Source organism: Mesoplodon mirus, assembly GCF_964341445.2.
Source record: "Mesoplodon mirus genome assembly, chromosome: 9".
Classification (NCBI taxonomy): Eukaryota; Metazoa; Chordata; class Mammalia; order Artiodactyla; family Ziphiidae; genus Mesoplodon; species Mesoplodon mirus.
In genome coordinates, this window is record NC_138985.1 from 69,856,348 (window position 1) to 69,869,723 (window position 13,376).

A 13,376-nucleotide genomic window follows, 5' to 3' on the forward strand; every position below is an offset into this window, starting at 1 on the left:
GATTTAAAGGTAATTATTTAAAAAAATGATGTCCTCGGGGTTTTTTCCGTGCTCCAGCCATGGTAAACCTTCCCTCTCTTGCCTCTGGGCCTTTGCATGTACTTCTCCTCTCATCTGGAACAACGTTCCCTTTTCTGATTCCTCCCTGTCCCTTGGGCTTCTGTCTAGACATCACTTCCTCCGGAAAGCCTTCCTTGACGCTCCCTCCTTCCCTAAGCCCTAAGTCTGCATTGAAGGCCCTTCCTGTGTGTTTCCAGGGAACCTTGTTTTTCCCATCAGTGCAGAGCCCCTTCTCCGCTTTTTTCAAGTTGCTTATTATTCTCTCTTTCCTGAGTTACTTCTCGTGAGGGCAGATCTGTGTCCACCTTGTTCACAGGTATAGCTTTAGCAGGGAGCATCCTCTTGGCACAAAAAGTTCAGGCAGTAATTTTTTTTTCTTGAATGACTGACTAATTGAATTATTGGGTGAAAATAAAGACTATATACATATATAATATTTAGAAAATATAAATCTATATTTTTAATTGAAGTATAGTTCATTTACAATATTATATTAGTTGCAGGTGTACAACATAGTGATTCAATATTTTTATAGATTATACTCCATTTAAAGTTATTATAAAATAATGACTATAGGGCTTCCCTGGTGGCGCAGTGGTTGAGAGTCTGCCTGCCGATGCAGGGGACACAGGTTCTTGCCCCGGTCCGAGAAGATCCCACATGCCGCAGAGTGGCTGGGCCCATTAGCCATGGCCGCTGAACCTGCGCGTCCGGAGCCTGTGCTCCGCAACGGGAGAGGCCACAACAGTGAGAGGCCCGCGTACCGCAAAAACAAAACAAAACAAAACAAAACTATCTCGGGCCTGTGCTATGCTCAGCGGCCATGGCTCACGGGCCCAGCCGCTCCGCGGCATGTGGGATCCTCCCGGACCAGGGCACAAACCCACATCCCCTGCATCGTCAGGCGGACTCTCAACAACTGCGCCACCAGGGAAGCCCCCGGGATAGTTTTAAATGTGATAATGAGCAGAAGACACTTGCATGGTAGTGGAGGCTGCCCCAGGCCATGGCTGTCCGTGAACTTCTGGGACTTGGAGGTTGTGGGGTGTTCCTCGGCGGGCACTGCGTCTGCTCCACTGTCATTCAGGCTGGTGCGCTCCTCATCCCTTAGGGAGTCTGGTTAGTGAGACCTGCGTGGGATCTGCCATGGGGCTACCTGGCGACCTCTGGGACCTGGCTGGAAGCAGCTGGCTCGGGGTCAGGCTGCTCCCTGGGTCGTGGTCCCCAAGGAAGTGACAGGAGGGAGGTGCACACACCTGATGGGTTCTCATTCCTCTCTCCTCTTCCCAGTTTGAAGCAGGCCCCTACGGATGTGTCCTGCTCACCCTGTCGGCCATCCTGTCCAGGTCCACAGAGCTGTGAGTATCTTCCTCATTCATTTCCAGGAGCCGGGCTTGTCTGTCTGGTTCACTGCTGCCTCCCCAGAGCCCAGGGCAGAGCTGGGCACACAGTGGGTGCGTTGTGAGCATGGATGAATGAAGCAGTGGACTAGGGGCGGTTGGCTGGACAGGGGAGAGAGAACAGTTACATTCTTTGTACATGTGTGTTCAGTGCTACCTTCTCCTCCGTCTCCCCACGTGTGCTGGGGAATGCATGAGATTCAGATCCAAAAGACCCCTCCAAAGAGCTTACAGCCTCCCTGGTGTCCCAGCGGCACTGCAATGGGCGTGTACTTGGGCACACACGTGGACTCCTCCGAGACATGTGCGGGGACATAAGAACTGGGAGATGACCGAGGGCCCTGTGAACTTGCTGTAGGCCAAGGCAGTCCCGAAGGCTTCAAGGTTGGTGTCTAGGGCCAACCCTGAGGGGCTGAGTGTGCCCCGGGGCCTTGGAGGCCGGGGGAGCAGGGAGGCTGGGTCCCCGGCTTGGACACCACGCATCCTTATCAAACATGGCCTCCCGGGCTGCCCAAGAACTGGAGTTCCGCCATCACCCTCATTCCCTAGGAGCTTTCTAGGCCTCTTTTCTGTATTTGTCACCTGGGCATTATGTCACTAGGGAGGGTAGCAGATTAACAGCACATTAATAGGTTTGTAAAGTACAATCGATTGCCCTGTCCACTTCCAAGCAGAGTGCAGACCCCAGAGGGCGTGGAGACCTGGGGGACTGAATTTGCACTTTGCAGGGGTACGTGGTGTTGGGGAAGATTTGGGAACAGCTCTGAGCAGGTGGACCCTGGGAACTGGGGAGGCAGAAAGAGTAGCCATGGGGAGCCCAGGCTGGGGAGGCCCGGCAGAAGGAGACGCACGCCCCCCACTCCTGGTCCTGGGCGGGCCCTGTCTGAGTTCCCCGTGGCCTCTGGTGTGGGTGGGAGGAGGAGGGCAGGGGCTCTGCAGCCTCGTGCTGCTAGCCTGCCTGCTGCTCGCTGCTCCTGACCTTATTAAATGCATGTGTGTGCACTTTCTAATGGCATTTTCCTTCTAATCCTGCCATAATGATATGATTCATTCCTGGCCGGGCTCACGTGCACGGGCGACTGTAAGCCGCCCTGCCTTCTCCCCAGGCCTGGGTTTGCTAATCCCTGGGCTGACGGGTGTGTGGGTGAGACCCTTGAGCTCCCTGAGGGGAGGCTGAGCTCTCAGGAGGGCCAGGCCCTTTTGCAATCCTCTTGGCCTCAGTTTCCCTGTCTGTATGGGGGCCCCTTGGCTCTGAGGGTCAAGGTCTCTGTGCTCAGTGTCTCTGCTCTAGGTGCCGTGGGGCTTGTCAGCCTGGGGGCCGGGCACCCTGTTCACATGCACACTCCTTAGGGACTGCTCTGGCAGCCCTGCCCATCTGAGGGGTCTTCGGGGCCCCATGTCCAGGCTGTGCTTCACGTTGTCCAGAGCTGGAGCACTAGGGCAGTTTCTGCCGCCTCCCCGCTCCATCCAACCAAGCCACGCAGGGGTCAGTCCCTGCCTAGGTCGTGGCACCTGTGGGGCATCTGTGTTGGGGAGGGTACCTCGCTGGACCTGCACAGCCTCGTGCCCATGGGCCTGAAGTCACAGTGCTGCCATGCCCCTCCCCCTCCACCAGTCACAGACACACACACACACACAGAGACACACAGACACACACAGATACGGGCACAAAGAGACATACATAGACACAGAAAGAGACATACACAGACACACAGATATACACAGACACATGGATACACACACAGACACACACAACGCTGTGGGGGTCCCCTCCTTCCCCTTGTCCCTAGAGAGAGTATATAAAGACAGTCTCTCCTGCTTAGGGCCCCTGAGGACCTTCCCTGGGTCCTGGAGGCCAGTGGTTCCGAAGCCTCCCAGGGCAGCTATGGGCAGCCTGGCCCCTGCCTTCCAGGAGGACCTGCACAGAGACCTGATTTAGCGTTGGCCCCGGCAGTGCTTTGGTGGGAGTTGTCTTACTCCTGTGGCCTCCCTTTCCCTTCTTCTAAGAAGACAGCATAGAGAACATTCTCATCGGCAGTAAGAAGGAAAGCAACCAGCATCTAGTAAGCTTCCGGTGTGCCAGATCCTTTGCTGTAGCATTTTACACGAGACGCATATAATCCCCACGGCAACCCTGTTAGGGGTCACTATTGCGATCACCGTCACCATCTCTGTCTTTCAGGTGAGGAAACGAGGCTCTGAGAGGCAAGTGACTTGCCCCAAAGTCACACAGCTCAACCCAGGCAGCCTCGTCCCAGACGGAGTTCTCTGGGTTTTTCTGTTTAAGGACCTGAACTTGGGAATAAAACAGACTTCGTTTCAGGCCTGACTCCAAACTCCTTTGAGCTTGAGTTTCTTACTCTGTAAAATGAGGATGACAATTCCTGCCTCACAAGATTAAATGAAGAAATACATGTCGTGTGCTTGGCAGGGCTCTGGGTGGGTGGCAGGCCTCGGATAGTGGCCGCTGCTGGTCCCATCCTCTCCCAGCTGTGCTCAGGAGCCTCTTGTGCCCTGTGCTGTCCTGTCTTGCTCTCAGTCTTGGCTTGGTGCCTCGTGGTGGAGACATGGCCACAGGGACATCCTGCAATGGGTGATGGGTCCTCCCTGGTGCCAGGAGACTGCTCTTAGGGGGAAGCCCCAGTTCTACAAACACAGCTTAAAAACCACAGTACCAGGCGATCCCAAGGGCCTTCCTGCTCTGGGGTCCAGTTTTAGCTTAGCTTTTAGCTTTGAACCCTTTGATACCATTTCAGGGTGATCCTGTGCTACTTTGGGCAGTTGAGAACATGACCTGGTAGCCCAAAAAAGAGAGCAAGTCTCTCAAATCATATGCTGTTTGGCCAGGTGAAGTGGAGCTGGGGGAGGAGGGGCTGGGAAACGCAGCCAGACACAGTGAGTATGTGTGCGTTTGTGGCAGGGCGTGTGTGGATGGGAGATGGGTGGGTCTGAGGGGCTGGGTGTGAGATGATGTGGGTTTTGGTGGTTGTGTCTGAGATTGTGCGAAGGGTGACTTGATTGTGTGTGTGCGGGAGTGTGAGTGTGACTGAGCGCATGGCCGTCCCTCCCTCCTAGCAAGGCTCTGAGACTCATGCCTGAGGCCCAGGGGCAGCTGTCACAACAGAGTCATTGCCTCCTGTCCACGGGCTGTCCCCAGCCCTGGGTGGAGCCAGGGTGAGGGCGCCATGGGCAGACACAAATGCAGCAGAGTGCAGCCTGGACACTTCACCCTCAGAGGCTCAAAGAGCAAGTGGCAAAGCTGGCCTTTGAGTTTTGCTTACCCCAGGCTGAGTGCAGAGGCTTGAGAAGGTTTCATTATTTTCTGCTTGATTTGAAGCCATCCATGTTCTTTCCTAAGATCTCGAATTGCTTACGGTAAATCTCATACAGGCTTTCACGTTCTCCTAGTTCCCCTGCTTTCCAAACCGCATGGCCCAGAACTTTCCCCAGCGCATTCTCACAAGCCCCAAGGATGCCCAAGTTTCCGGGGTCAAGGCCAGCTCCGAGCCAGCCCTGCACAGCGCAGTGCAGGGGTGGGCCAGCCCCTCGGCACAGGGGACGGCTAGGGTGCTGCCCCCCACCACCACCCCGGGTGACTTAGGCCTGGGCGGCGAGAGGAGACAGCTTGTGAAGAAAACCTCTTCATTCAGTAGACCATTGGCATTCATTACAGTGGCAACTTTGGATGCCCAAGGGCAATCTTGAAAGTCCAAAATAGGCGGTACTTTGTCATTTGCCGAAGTGATTTTCTAGCAGCACAAGCCAGGCACTGGGGGCGTGGAGAAGCCTCCACACCATGTGGTTCTGTGTTCTTTGTAACCATCTCCAGCAGAGGGAAAACAACAACACAGTGAAACAGCCTTGAACTGAAAGCCAGCGTGAGTGTTGGTCGGGCGAAGGCAAGTGACAGAAGCACAGTTCTTAGCCAGCGTAAGCAGAAAACAATGCAATTAACTGATTCATATCAAAAGCCCAGGCCTTTGGGAGTGGCTGGGTCCAGGAACGCAGACAGTGTCTTTGGGACTTGGTGTCCCCCATTCTGTCTCTTCTCTCTCCTTTCCTCTGTCTCGATGTCGTGTTCTCGGGGGAGCCTCCTGCACGGCGGGCTCCAGGGACCCTTTTCTCGGGCTGCCGCAGTTCCTGATGGCCTCATGGTGGCCAGGCCCAGGCCGCGGCCATTGTGGGGCAGGTGAGACTCAGGGGCTCCCCCGGAAGGTGGTCCCTCAGGACCACCCTCAGGGATCTACCACACTGGCTGGGGAAGGGACGGGCTGCGTAGTCAGCAACTGGAGGTATGAGATGGATCAAGGAGCCGAGAGCAGGCCTGAACTCGGGGCTGAGTCAGGTCTGGGCCTGATGGAGGCCCTGCAGGCCACTCTCAGAAGTGGAGAGAAGCAGTGACGAAGCTCCCAGTCCACCTCAGGGAGGCTGGGCGGGCCAGTGGATGGCAGCGTAAGGGTTCGAGCAGGGGGCTGTTCAGGTTGAGACGCCCAGGATTTTGGTGCTCCTAGGTGTGCTGTGCTGGGGGGAGGAAAAGATAGGAGACTTGTCGGCGTTCTCCTCCGCCCTCCTGTCGCACCCCCTAAACTCTCCCAGCCCAGGATGGGAGGTGCACACAGACCTGCCCAGACCAGGTACCCTGGCTCGATATGGACAACAACTGCTTTGCAGCCCTGAACGGAGCCTGGCCTTTCTCCCCTGGGTCTTCCAGGTGGGACACGGGAGACCGGGCAGGATGGTAAACGGCCCTCCCTCACGACATGCCAGGCTCTTTGGACTATAGCTGGAAAACAGGAGGAGAGGAACTTTCTCAGTGACTTCCAAGACACCTGTCACCTGGACTCGGATTCTGGTGGAGGCCGTGCTCGTGAGTGCTTTCAGCAGACGTGTCTGAGGAGGCCGTGGTGGTGGTTGGGAGGCAGACCCAAAGGGCTTGCTGGTACCTTTGTCATCGGAAGCAGCAGATGCTCCGCCCAGACCCCACTTCCTTCGACTGACCTTCCTTCCTCGCCCAGGTTCCTTTTCTGGGAGCCCCCAGCTCCCGTGCAGTGAGCGGAGCTCCATCCTGTAGCTCTCCAGCTGGCTCCCCCAACCCGAGGAAGGCAGTTGCTGGAGGCCCAGCCTCATCTGGAGGCGGAGGAGAGAGGGAGGGGCCCTGGGCCCCTGCAGGTGCACAGCAAATGGGCCCCAAATGGTGTGAGCCTGCCCATACCCAGGCCTGTGGAACGGCCTCCAGAAGCTGGGTCCCAGGCTGTGTTTGAAGGCAGGCAGAAGCAAGTGTCCTGCCCAAGCAGCTGAGGCTGGCCTGGAACAGCCCACCCCAGGCCTTGCGGGCTGCCAGCAACCCAAGGGACAGGCCCATAGGCCTGGAACCATCATCCCATTCTGCAGCTGTGGGGACCAAGGTTCTGAGAATTAAGGGCAGGTTGGCACACAGCTGACACCATCACCCGAGTCTCCTGTGCCTGCATCTCCCATCCTGGGCTAGGGGAGGAATGACAGGCGCTGGTCAGCTGTGTCTGCCCACTTAGAAGGAGAATGGGAAACAGGACCCCAGGGAGTCCCAGACCAAACTGATGCTTGTCCACCGGCTTCACTCTCCACCTCATTTCAATCGGCATAGTCTGGTCCCAGGCTGCTGAAATGGCAAGTCATGGCCTGTGAGTGCCAGTGGGGTGTGGCTGAGGGCAGCAGGTCTGCACATAGACAGAGCCTGAAGGCTGGATGCAGAGAAGGGCGACCAAGCCCAGGCCACGCCGGGGTTAGTGGCAGAACTGGGAGGGTCTCCTGATGCTCGGTGCATCTAGCACCCCTACCCACTCACCCCAGAGCTATACATACCTCCTTGTTCCACGAAGGGCTTGCTTAGGTGCCCAGGTAGAGAGGATAGGCCTCAGGAGGTAGGAGAGGCCATTAACCTTTTTTTTTTTTTTTTGCGGTACGCGGGCCTCTCACTGTTGTGGCCTTTGCCGTTGCGGAGCATAGGCTCTGGATGCGCAGGCTCAGCGGCCATGGCTCACGGGCCCAGCCGCTCTGTGGCATGTGGGATCTTCCCGGACCAGGGCACGAACCCGTGTCCCCTGCATTGGCAGGCGGACTCTCAACCACTGCGCCACCAGGGAGGCCCCCCCTTTTTTTTTAACATCTTTATTGAAGTATAATTGCTTTACAATGGTGTGTTAGTTTCTGCTCTATAACAAAGTGAATCAGCTATACGTATACATATATCCCCATACCTCCTCCCTCCCACGCCTCCCTCCCACCCTGCCCATCCCACCCAAGCCACTAACCTTTTGAAAGAATCTTTTGTTCCAGGCCAGCTTCAGCCATTTGGGTGGGAAGCTTGCTTCTGCCTGCCTCCAGACAAGGCCTGGGTGGGACCCAGCTTCCGGAAGCCGTTCCGCAGGGCAGGCTCACATCATTTAGGGCCCGTTTGCTGTGCACCTGCAGGGTTAGGGCCCAGTTCTGGGCACCATGGGGCCAGACGGACACAACATAACCCAGGCCCTCCAAGTCCTTGCTACCTGGAGGGGCAAGGCTGGCACCTGAAAAGCAGGGGATGGGCACTCTTAGGAAGGGGGTGTCTGCAGGGAGATGGGGCACATCTCTCTGGGGCAAGGGAGGTGTCCCTTTGTGGAGGAGGTGACAGTTAGCAGGGCTCTGAGCATTATGTGGGAAGGGTTGTGGCAGGCAGCAAGAACGAAGCAGGCAAAGGCTAGCAGAGGGGTTTTTGCAGGGAAGGGCTCCTCGAGGCGCGGTTGGAAGGAAGGTGCCGGCCCGTGGAAGAGGACTGGGGGAGGTGAGGTGGAAGGCAGTGGGGGAAGGGCTTGGGCATCTCTGCTTTCTCTTCCTTCCTCCAGGCAGGTCCCTCTCTCTCCATCCATGCTCCTTGCCCTGCTTCCTGGGTCCCCTTCCTCTTTAGGGCCCGTGCCTGCAGAATGGAAATAATACCTGTGCCCTCTAACCTGTGGAGCTGTCTGCAGTTTACAGGGCCTTTTTATGGCCTCAGCCCTTATTGCAACGACTCTTTGAGGTGGTTATTGTTATCGCCATCAGGGGATGACACACCCAAGGCTCAGAGGTAGAAAGAAATTTGCCAAAGGTCACACAGCGCAGGTGGCAGAGGGGGCCTGACACCCAGGTATTCTGACTCATTGTCCATTCCCTGTTAACGTTTCTGAGAAAACAGTCAATATCCGCCACCTCCAAATCCTTTTCAGATATTCATGGCCACAGTTCAATCGCTGGGAGCGGAGACTCCATTTATTCTGGGATTTTGGCCGTGATACGAATAGTGGAGGTTGTAGGAATCGTGACCTCTCGGTCATTGTTTTGTTGATGTTATTGCTGGTATCGCAGGAAAAAGGAAGTTACAGTTACTAAATGTCAAATGCTTTATATAGTTCATCTCGTTCAGTTCTCACAGCAATCTGTAATAGAAGGAGGCGTCTTCATACCCATTTTACTGGTGGGGAAACTGAGGCTCAGAGAGAGGAGCAACCGGTAAGCGGCAGCAGCTGGATTTGAATCCCAGGCTCCCTGACTTCAGAGCCCACGTTCTCTTAGTTGTTCCACAGCTGTCCTTTCGCTGCTGATATTGTCCTCGAGAGTCAGTAGAAGTCCTACCAAACAATGGGTGATTGTTTCTGGAGGCCGCTGCAGGTGGCAGGGAGTGCAGTGAAAGGTGCAGTCTCTGGGGGAGCGTGTCCTGGGAGGGACAGGCAGGAGCTGACCCAGTGGAATGTGGTGGTGCCCCGGGCCTGGTGCCCTAGAGGTCAGGTGGAGGGGAGGTGGCTGGTTGGGTCCTCCCCGGTTAATGACCAGCTATTTTAGGCATGATGTTTTTTTAAAATATGAGTCGTGGACCAGGCACACTTGTTCACATCCTGGAAGGTCCCCGGAGACCCCTTGCTCCAGGCCTCTGGTTTTATAAATGAAGACACAGGCTGAGAGCGAGGCATTGACTTGCCCGAGGTCACTCAGCCAAGTCCAGGCCATTGACCCCTCCTCTTGTGGACACTGATTTTAGGTGAATTCTGGCTGTAGACCAGAACCATATTTGTAGGCCACTTGGACATATTTTCCTTCTTATTCAGAAACTTCTGCACAAAATGCCCAGATTCATATGTTCAGTCGTGCGTTGGGGAAGCTTTAGAGGGAAGGGACAAGCTGAGTCCCAGCCGGGGAGGGTGGGGACCAGGAGTGGGGCTTCAGGGCTCAGGGATCTGCCTAGAGCTGGCCGGCCAGGTTGACTATCACGTGTTTCAGGCCACCCTAGACAGTGTGATGTTGGTGCCAGGGACACAGTCCCTGACTCTGTGTGACCACAAGTCCCTTCTCCTTTCTGGGCCTCAGTTTCCCCATCAGTAGAACAGAGATGGCCGCTCTTGCCCGCTGACCTCACAAGACTTTAGGGAGGACAGTGTCCCTGAAAGCGTGTGAGACCGCAGACTCTGCAGATCCGAGGCTCGGGTGCTGTAAGCTGCTCAGTGGCAGAACCTCTGCCCCTCTGAGCCCTGTGCCAGAGGGCGGGCTGGACAGAGGCAGTGGAGTTCTAGGACCGGCTTCAGCCTGAATGTGGGCTGGCACCTGTCACTAGCCCTGGACCAGCTGTGTCCTTTCTCTAGCCATCCATTCTCCCATCTGCAAAATGCTGGGCCCCGGAGGCTCTGCCAGCCCCGATGTCCTCTTTGTTCTGTTTCTTGGTGCAGTGCAGTGTCTCTGGGACCTCCTGATGGGGGCAGAGCTGGGAGAAGCCGTTCTTGCTGGCATCCTGGGCAGAGCCCCTTCCACTGTCAGTGGGTGGACTGGACACCCCCAGGGTCAGGCCATCACCCAGACCATGGGTCCAGGTTCTGGCCCTTGGCTTCCAGAATGCTGAGGAGGCTGGCGGCAGGGCAGCCAGGGCCAAACCCTTCCTCATAAGTTTCCATGCCCTGGGCAAGTCCACTCAGGCTTCCCCCGCTCTGTGCTTCCTGCAGTCTGAAATCCAGGCAAGCTCCTGTTCCCTAAAGTGTTCCCCAGTGCAGGACAGTCTCAGGGGGCAGACTTCATCAGGCCCTGGCTCCCCCTCACCCAGCCTGGTGCCTGGGTCCTCGGGCTATGCAGAACTCTCCTGGGGCGGGCTATGCAGAACTCTTCTGGGGCCCAGTGTTGTCCAGCTCCCAGGAGGACTGTGGAAGGAATAAGCTGCTCTTTAGACTGGCATGGTCAGTCCCAGGGGAGGGCCCATCACAGCTTATAGCTCTGAAGCCCAGAAAGTAGGAACCTTAGAGCTCAGGCAGCCCCTCCATGGATTCAGCCCCTGCTCCCAGGACACTGCCTGCCCTTGTGCAAGTCCCTCATGTTGCAGAAGGGGAGACTGAGCCCCAGAGAGGAGAGGTCTGTGGCCACACGGCAAGACAGGGCTAGAACTCTGGTCTGGTGATGGCCCCGCCGTGTGAATCGCCTCCTCTCTGGGGAAGAGCAGAAGCCGCTGTTTCTTTGCTCCAGGATTCCTCACACTCAGCTCTCCAGGGATTTCCCCTAGAGCGAGGTCTGGGCATCTAGATTTGCCAAAGTTGTAAATCTCTTAAGCCATAAGCTGCTCCTTGGCATCTCCCAAATGCCCTAGTATGAAATACAGATGTTCCTCCTTTTTAAGATCTGAGCCTACTTCTGAATTTCCCATCGTGTTTGCACCTAAGGATGCAATTACCATTTCCTCCTATTGTCCTTTCTGCCTGTCCCTCTGCTCTCAGCTGACGCAGGCGCTCAAACCCGCTGGGTGAACACGAGGCTGTGAGAAGATCAGACTGCTTCTGAAAGTTTCGGGGTGGCTTGGGGCCAGCGATCCTTATCAGTCCACCCAGGGCTCCTCGGAGGCTATTTTCTTCCCTTCAGAAGATGCCTGTATATGTGCCGCAGGGAGCGTTTCCATCAATTCTTCTGCCCAAGCCAGTGCCAGCCACACGCCGACCTCGTCCATTTGTCCCCCGTCCCCCCAGCTGGCCCCTTCCCAGGCCCGCTGGGTCGTTTCTGGCAGGCCAGCCTCCAAGGCCCTTCCTGAGGACCCCCAGCCTCCGTGGTTCTCGGCTGGGCCCTGCAGTGTCAACCCAGCCCGTCTTCTCGTGTGGACCACAAACCGTCCCTGTTCGGCCACAGTTAGTAAAATCCACAAGAAAGCATTTCTGCTATGGAGTCATGGAGCTTGAGTTTCTAAGCTCGTTTGGGACCAGAGTGTATGTTTTAGGTTTGTGGACTTATGGCAGATTGAGATTTAAAGCATAAAAGTGAGACCAGGTTTTTTCTTCTCTTCCACTAAAAGGAAAAACAAACGTCATGATTGCTTGCCTCTTCCTACCTCTGGGCCACCCCTCGGTGCTCTCTTTGGGGTGCAGATGTAGACCGTGCTGGGTGGGGCTCCCTGGTGAGGCCAGCTCCCTGGCCTCACGTCGCCCCCCTGGCGTTACCTCTCTGAGCTTCTTTCCGTGTCTGTAAAATAAAGTAATTCCTACTTCACTGGGTGGCTGGAGGTTTGAAATGCTGTCCTCTAGTGCGGTCTGTAGGTGGGAGCTCCTTTCCTGTTACCCATCTGTCCCACGGCTCTGTTCAACAAGAATGCTTGGTCTCCCGAGGGATTTACTTTGGGGTAAAAGGAATAATAATGTCCTAATGGTGGGCTTTCTAGACGGTAGGATGGTTTTGAGATTTGGGGGCAGGGGGCTTGCCTGCTGGTGCTGACCTCACATGTGACAGGGCCATTGCTGACCTGACACTCTGCACCGTTCTGGCCCCCAGTAGCATACAGCCCTAGAAATCTCTTTCTTTCAGTTTGGTGGGTTTCTTTTGGCAAAAGGGCTTTTCACCTTGTGCCCTTAGGGGGACCCCATTCTGAAGGTGGAGCCACAGAGGTGATCTAGGGTCGGGGGGAACACAGACCTTGGAGACTGGCAGCTAGATCTCCTGCCAGCTCCATCGCCCACGAGCTGAGTGCCCTGGGCACGTCAATTCTTCTCTGAGCCTTGGTTTGTCTCTCAGGGTTTAGGGAATAATAGTCATACTTGGCCTGGTACAGGGTCTATGCCCAGGTGGTGGCAGCTGTTGTTTTAGGACTCAAGAAGGCATTAGAGGCCATTCCTCCCATTTAACCGACTTGCAGACCGAGGACTGGAGGTGGCAGGGGATGTCGCAGTCCCCACCCTTAGTAAGCGACAGTGGGAGTGTGAATGCAGGACGTGGATTCCAAACCCAGGGCCCTTTCTGCTGTGGCATGCTTCCATCACGAACCTCTGGTGTCTGCGGAGGGCCTGGTGGCCCTCTGCAGGCCAGAGTGGAGGCCATTGCCCAGAGCAGAGTGAGCCCCGGACTCCGGCCCCAGGGAGGGCACAGGGCACAGAGGCTCAGGTTCCCGCCAAATCTGGAATTCGGGGCCTCAGCCTGGAACCCGAGGGGAGGCCCTGGCCACCCTCGAGGTTTGCCCGGCATTCTGAATCAGGCAGGGGTGTGCTAACAGCCCTTTCTTCTTGCTCTCCAGTGTCCGCCAGGACTTCGACGTCCCCACCAGCCATCTGATTGGAGCACACGGATACTGCACGCAGGTCAGGGCCGCAGGGGGGCGTGGGGTGGTCAGGCGCTCCTTTCCCTTCCTCTTGCCTTCTGTCTTTGCCCCTGCCAGCACTCCCCAAGCAGCTTTCGTGTCCCGCCTCTGCTGGGCTTCTTCCTCACGGAGACCTAGAAAGGGAACTCAGGTTAACTTCTGTTTCTGGAGTTTGCTGTACCCGATCTGTGTGCCCGGAGCTGCAGGAGGTGCGAGAGTGGCAGAGCCAGGTGCTGCCCAGCCCGGAGCCCCGGCATAGGCTGGGAGCTCCAGGCCCAGCTTGGGGGACAACGGCCATGGCACCCTACGATTGTATAGCACATTGTCTTTATGACGAC

The 13,376-nt window shown here is 56.3% G+C and overlaps 1 protein-coding gene across 3 annotated transcripts in view; it reads left to right on the forward strand.

Annotated features, from left to right (window-relative positions):
• The window catches only part of MINDY4 (MINDY lysine 48 deubiquitinase 4), a 161,594-nt gene that overhangs the window by 125,842 nt on the left and 22,376 nt on the right, over positions 1–13,376 (forward strand). For all 3 annotated transcript variants that reach the window (XM_082631676.1, XM_082631678.1, XM_082631677.1), the window contains 2 exons: positions 1,351–1,418; positions 12,976–13,039. In XM_082631676.1, coding sequence (XP_082487802.1) covers positions 1,351–1,418; positions 12,976–13,039 — 132 coding nt within the window. The remainder of the gene's footprint in view (positions 1–1,350; positions 1,419–12,975; positions 13,040–13,376) is intronic.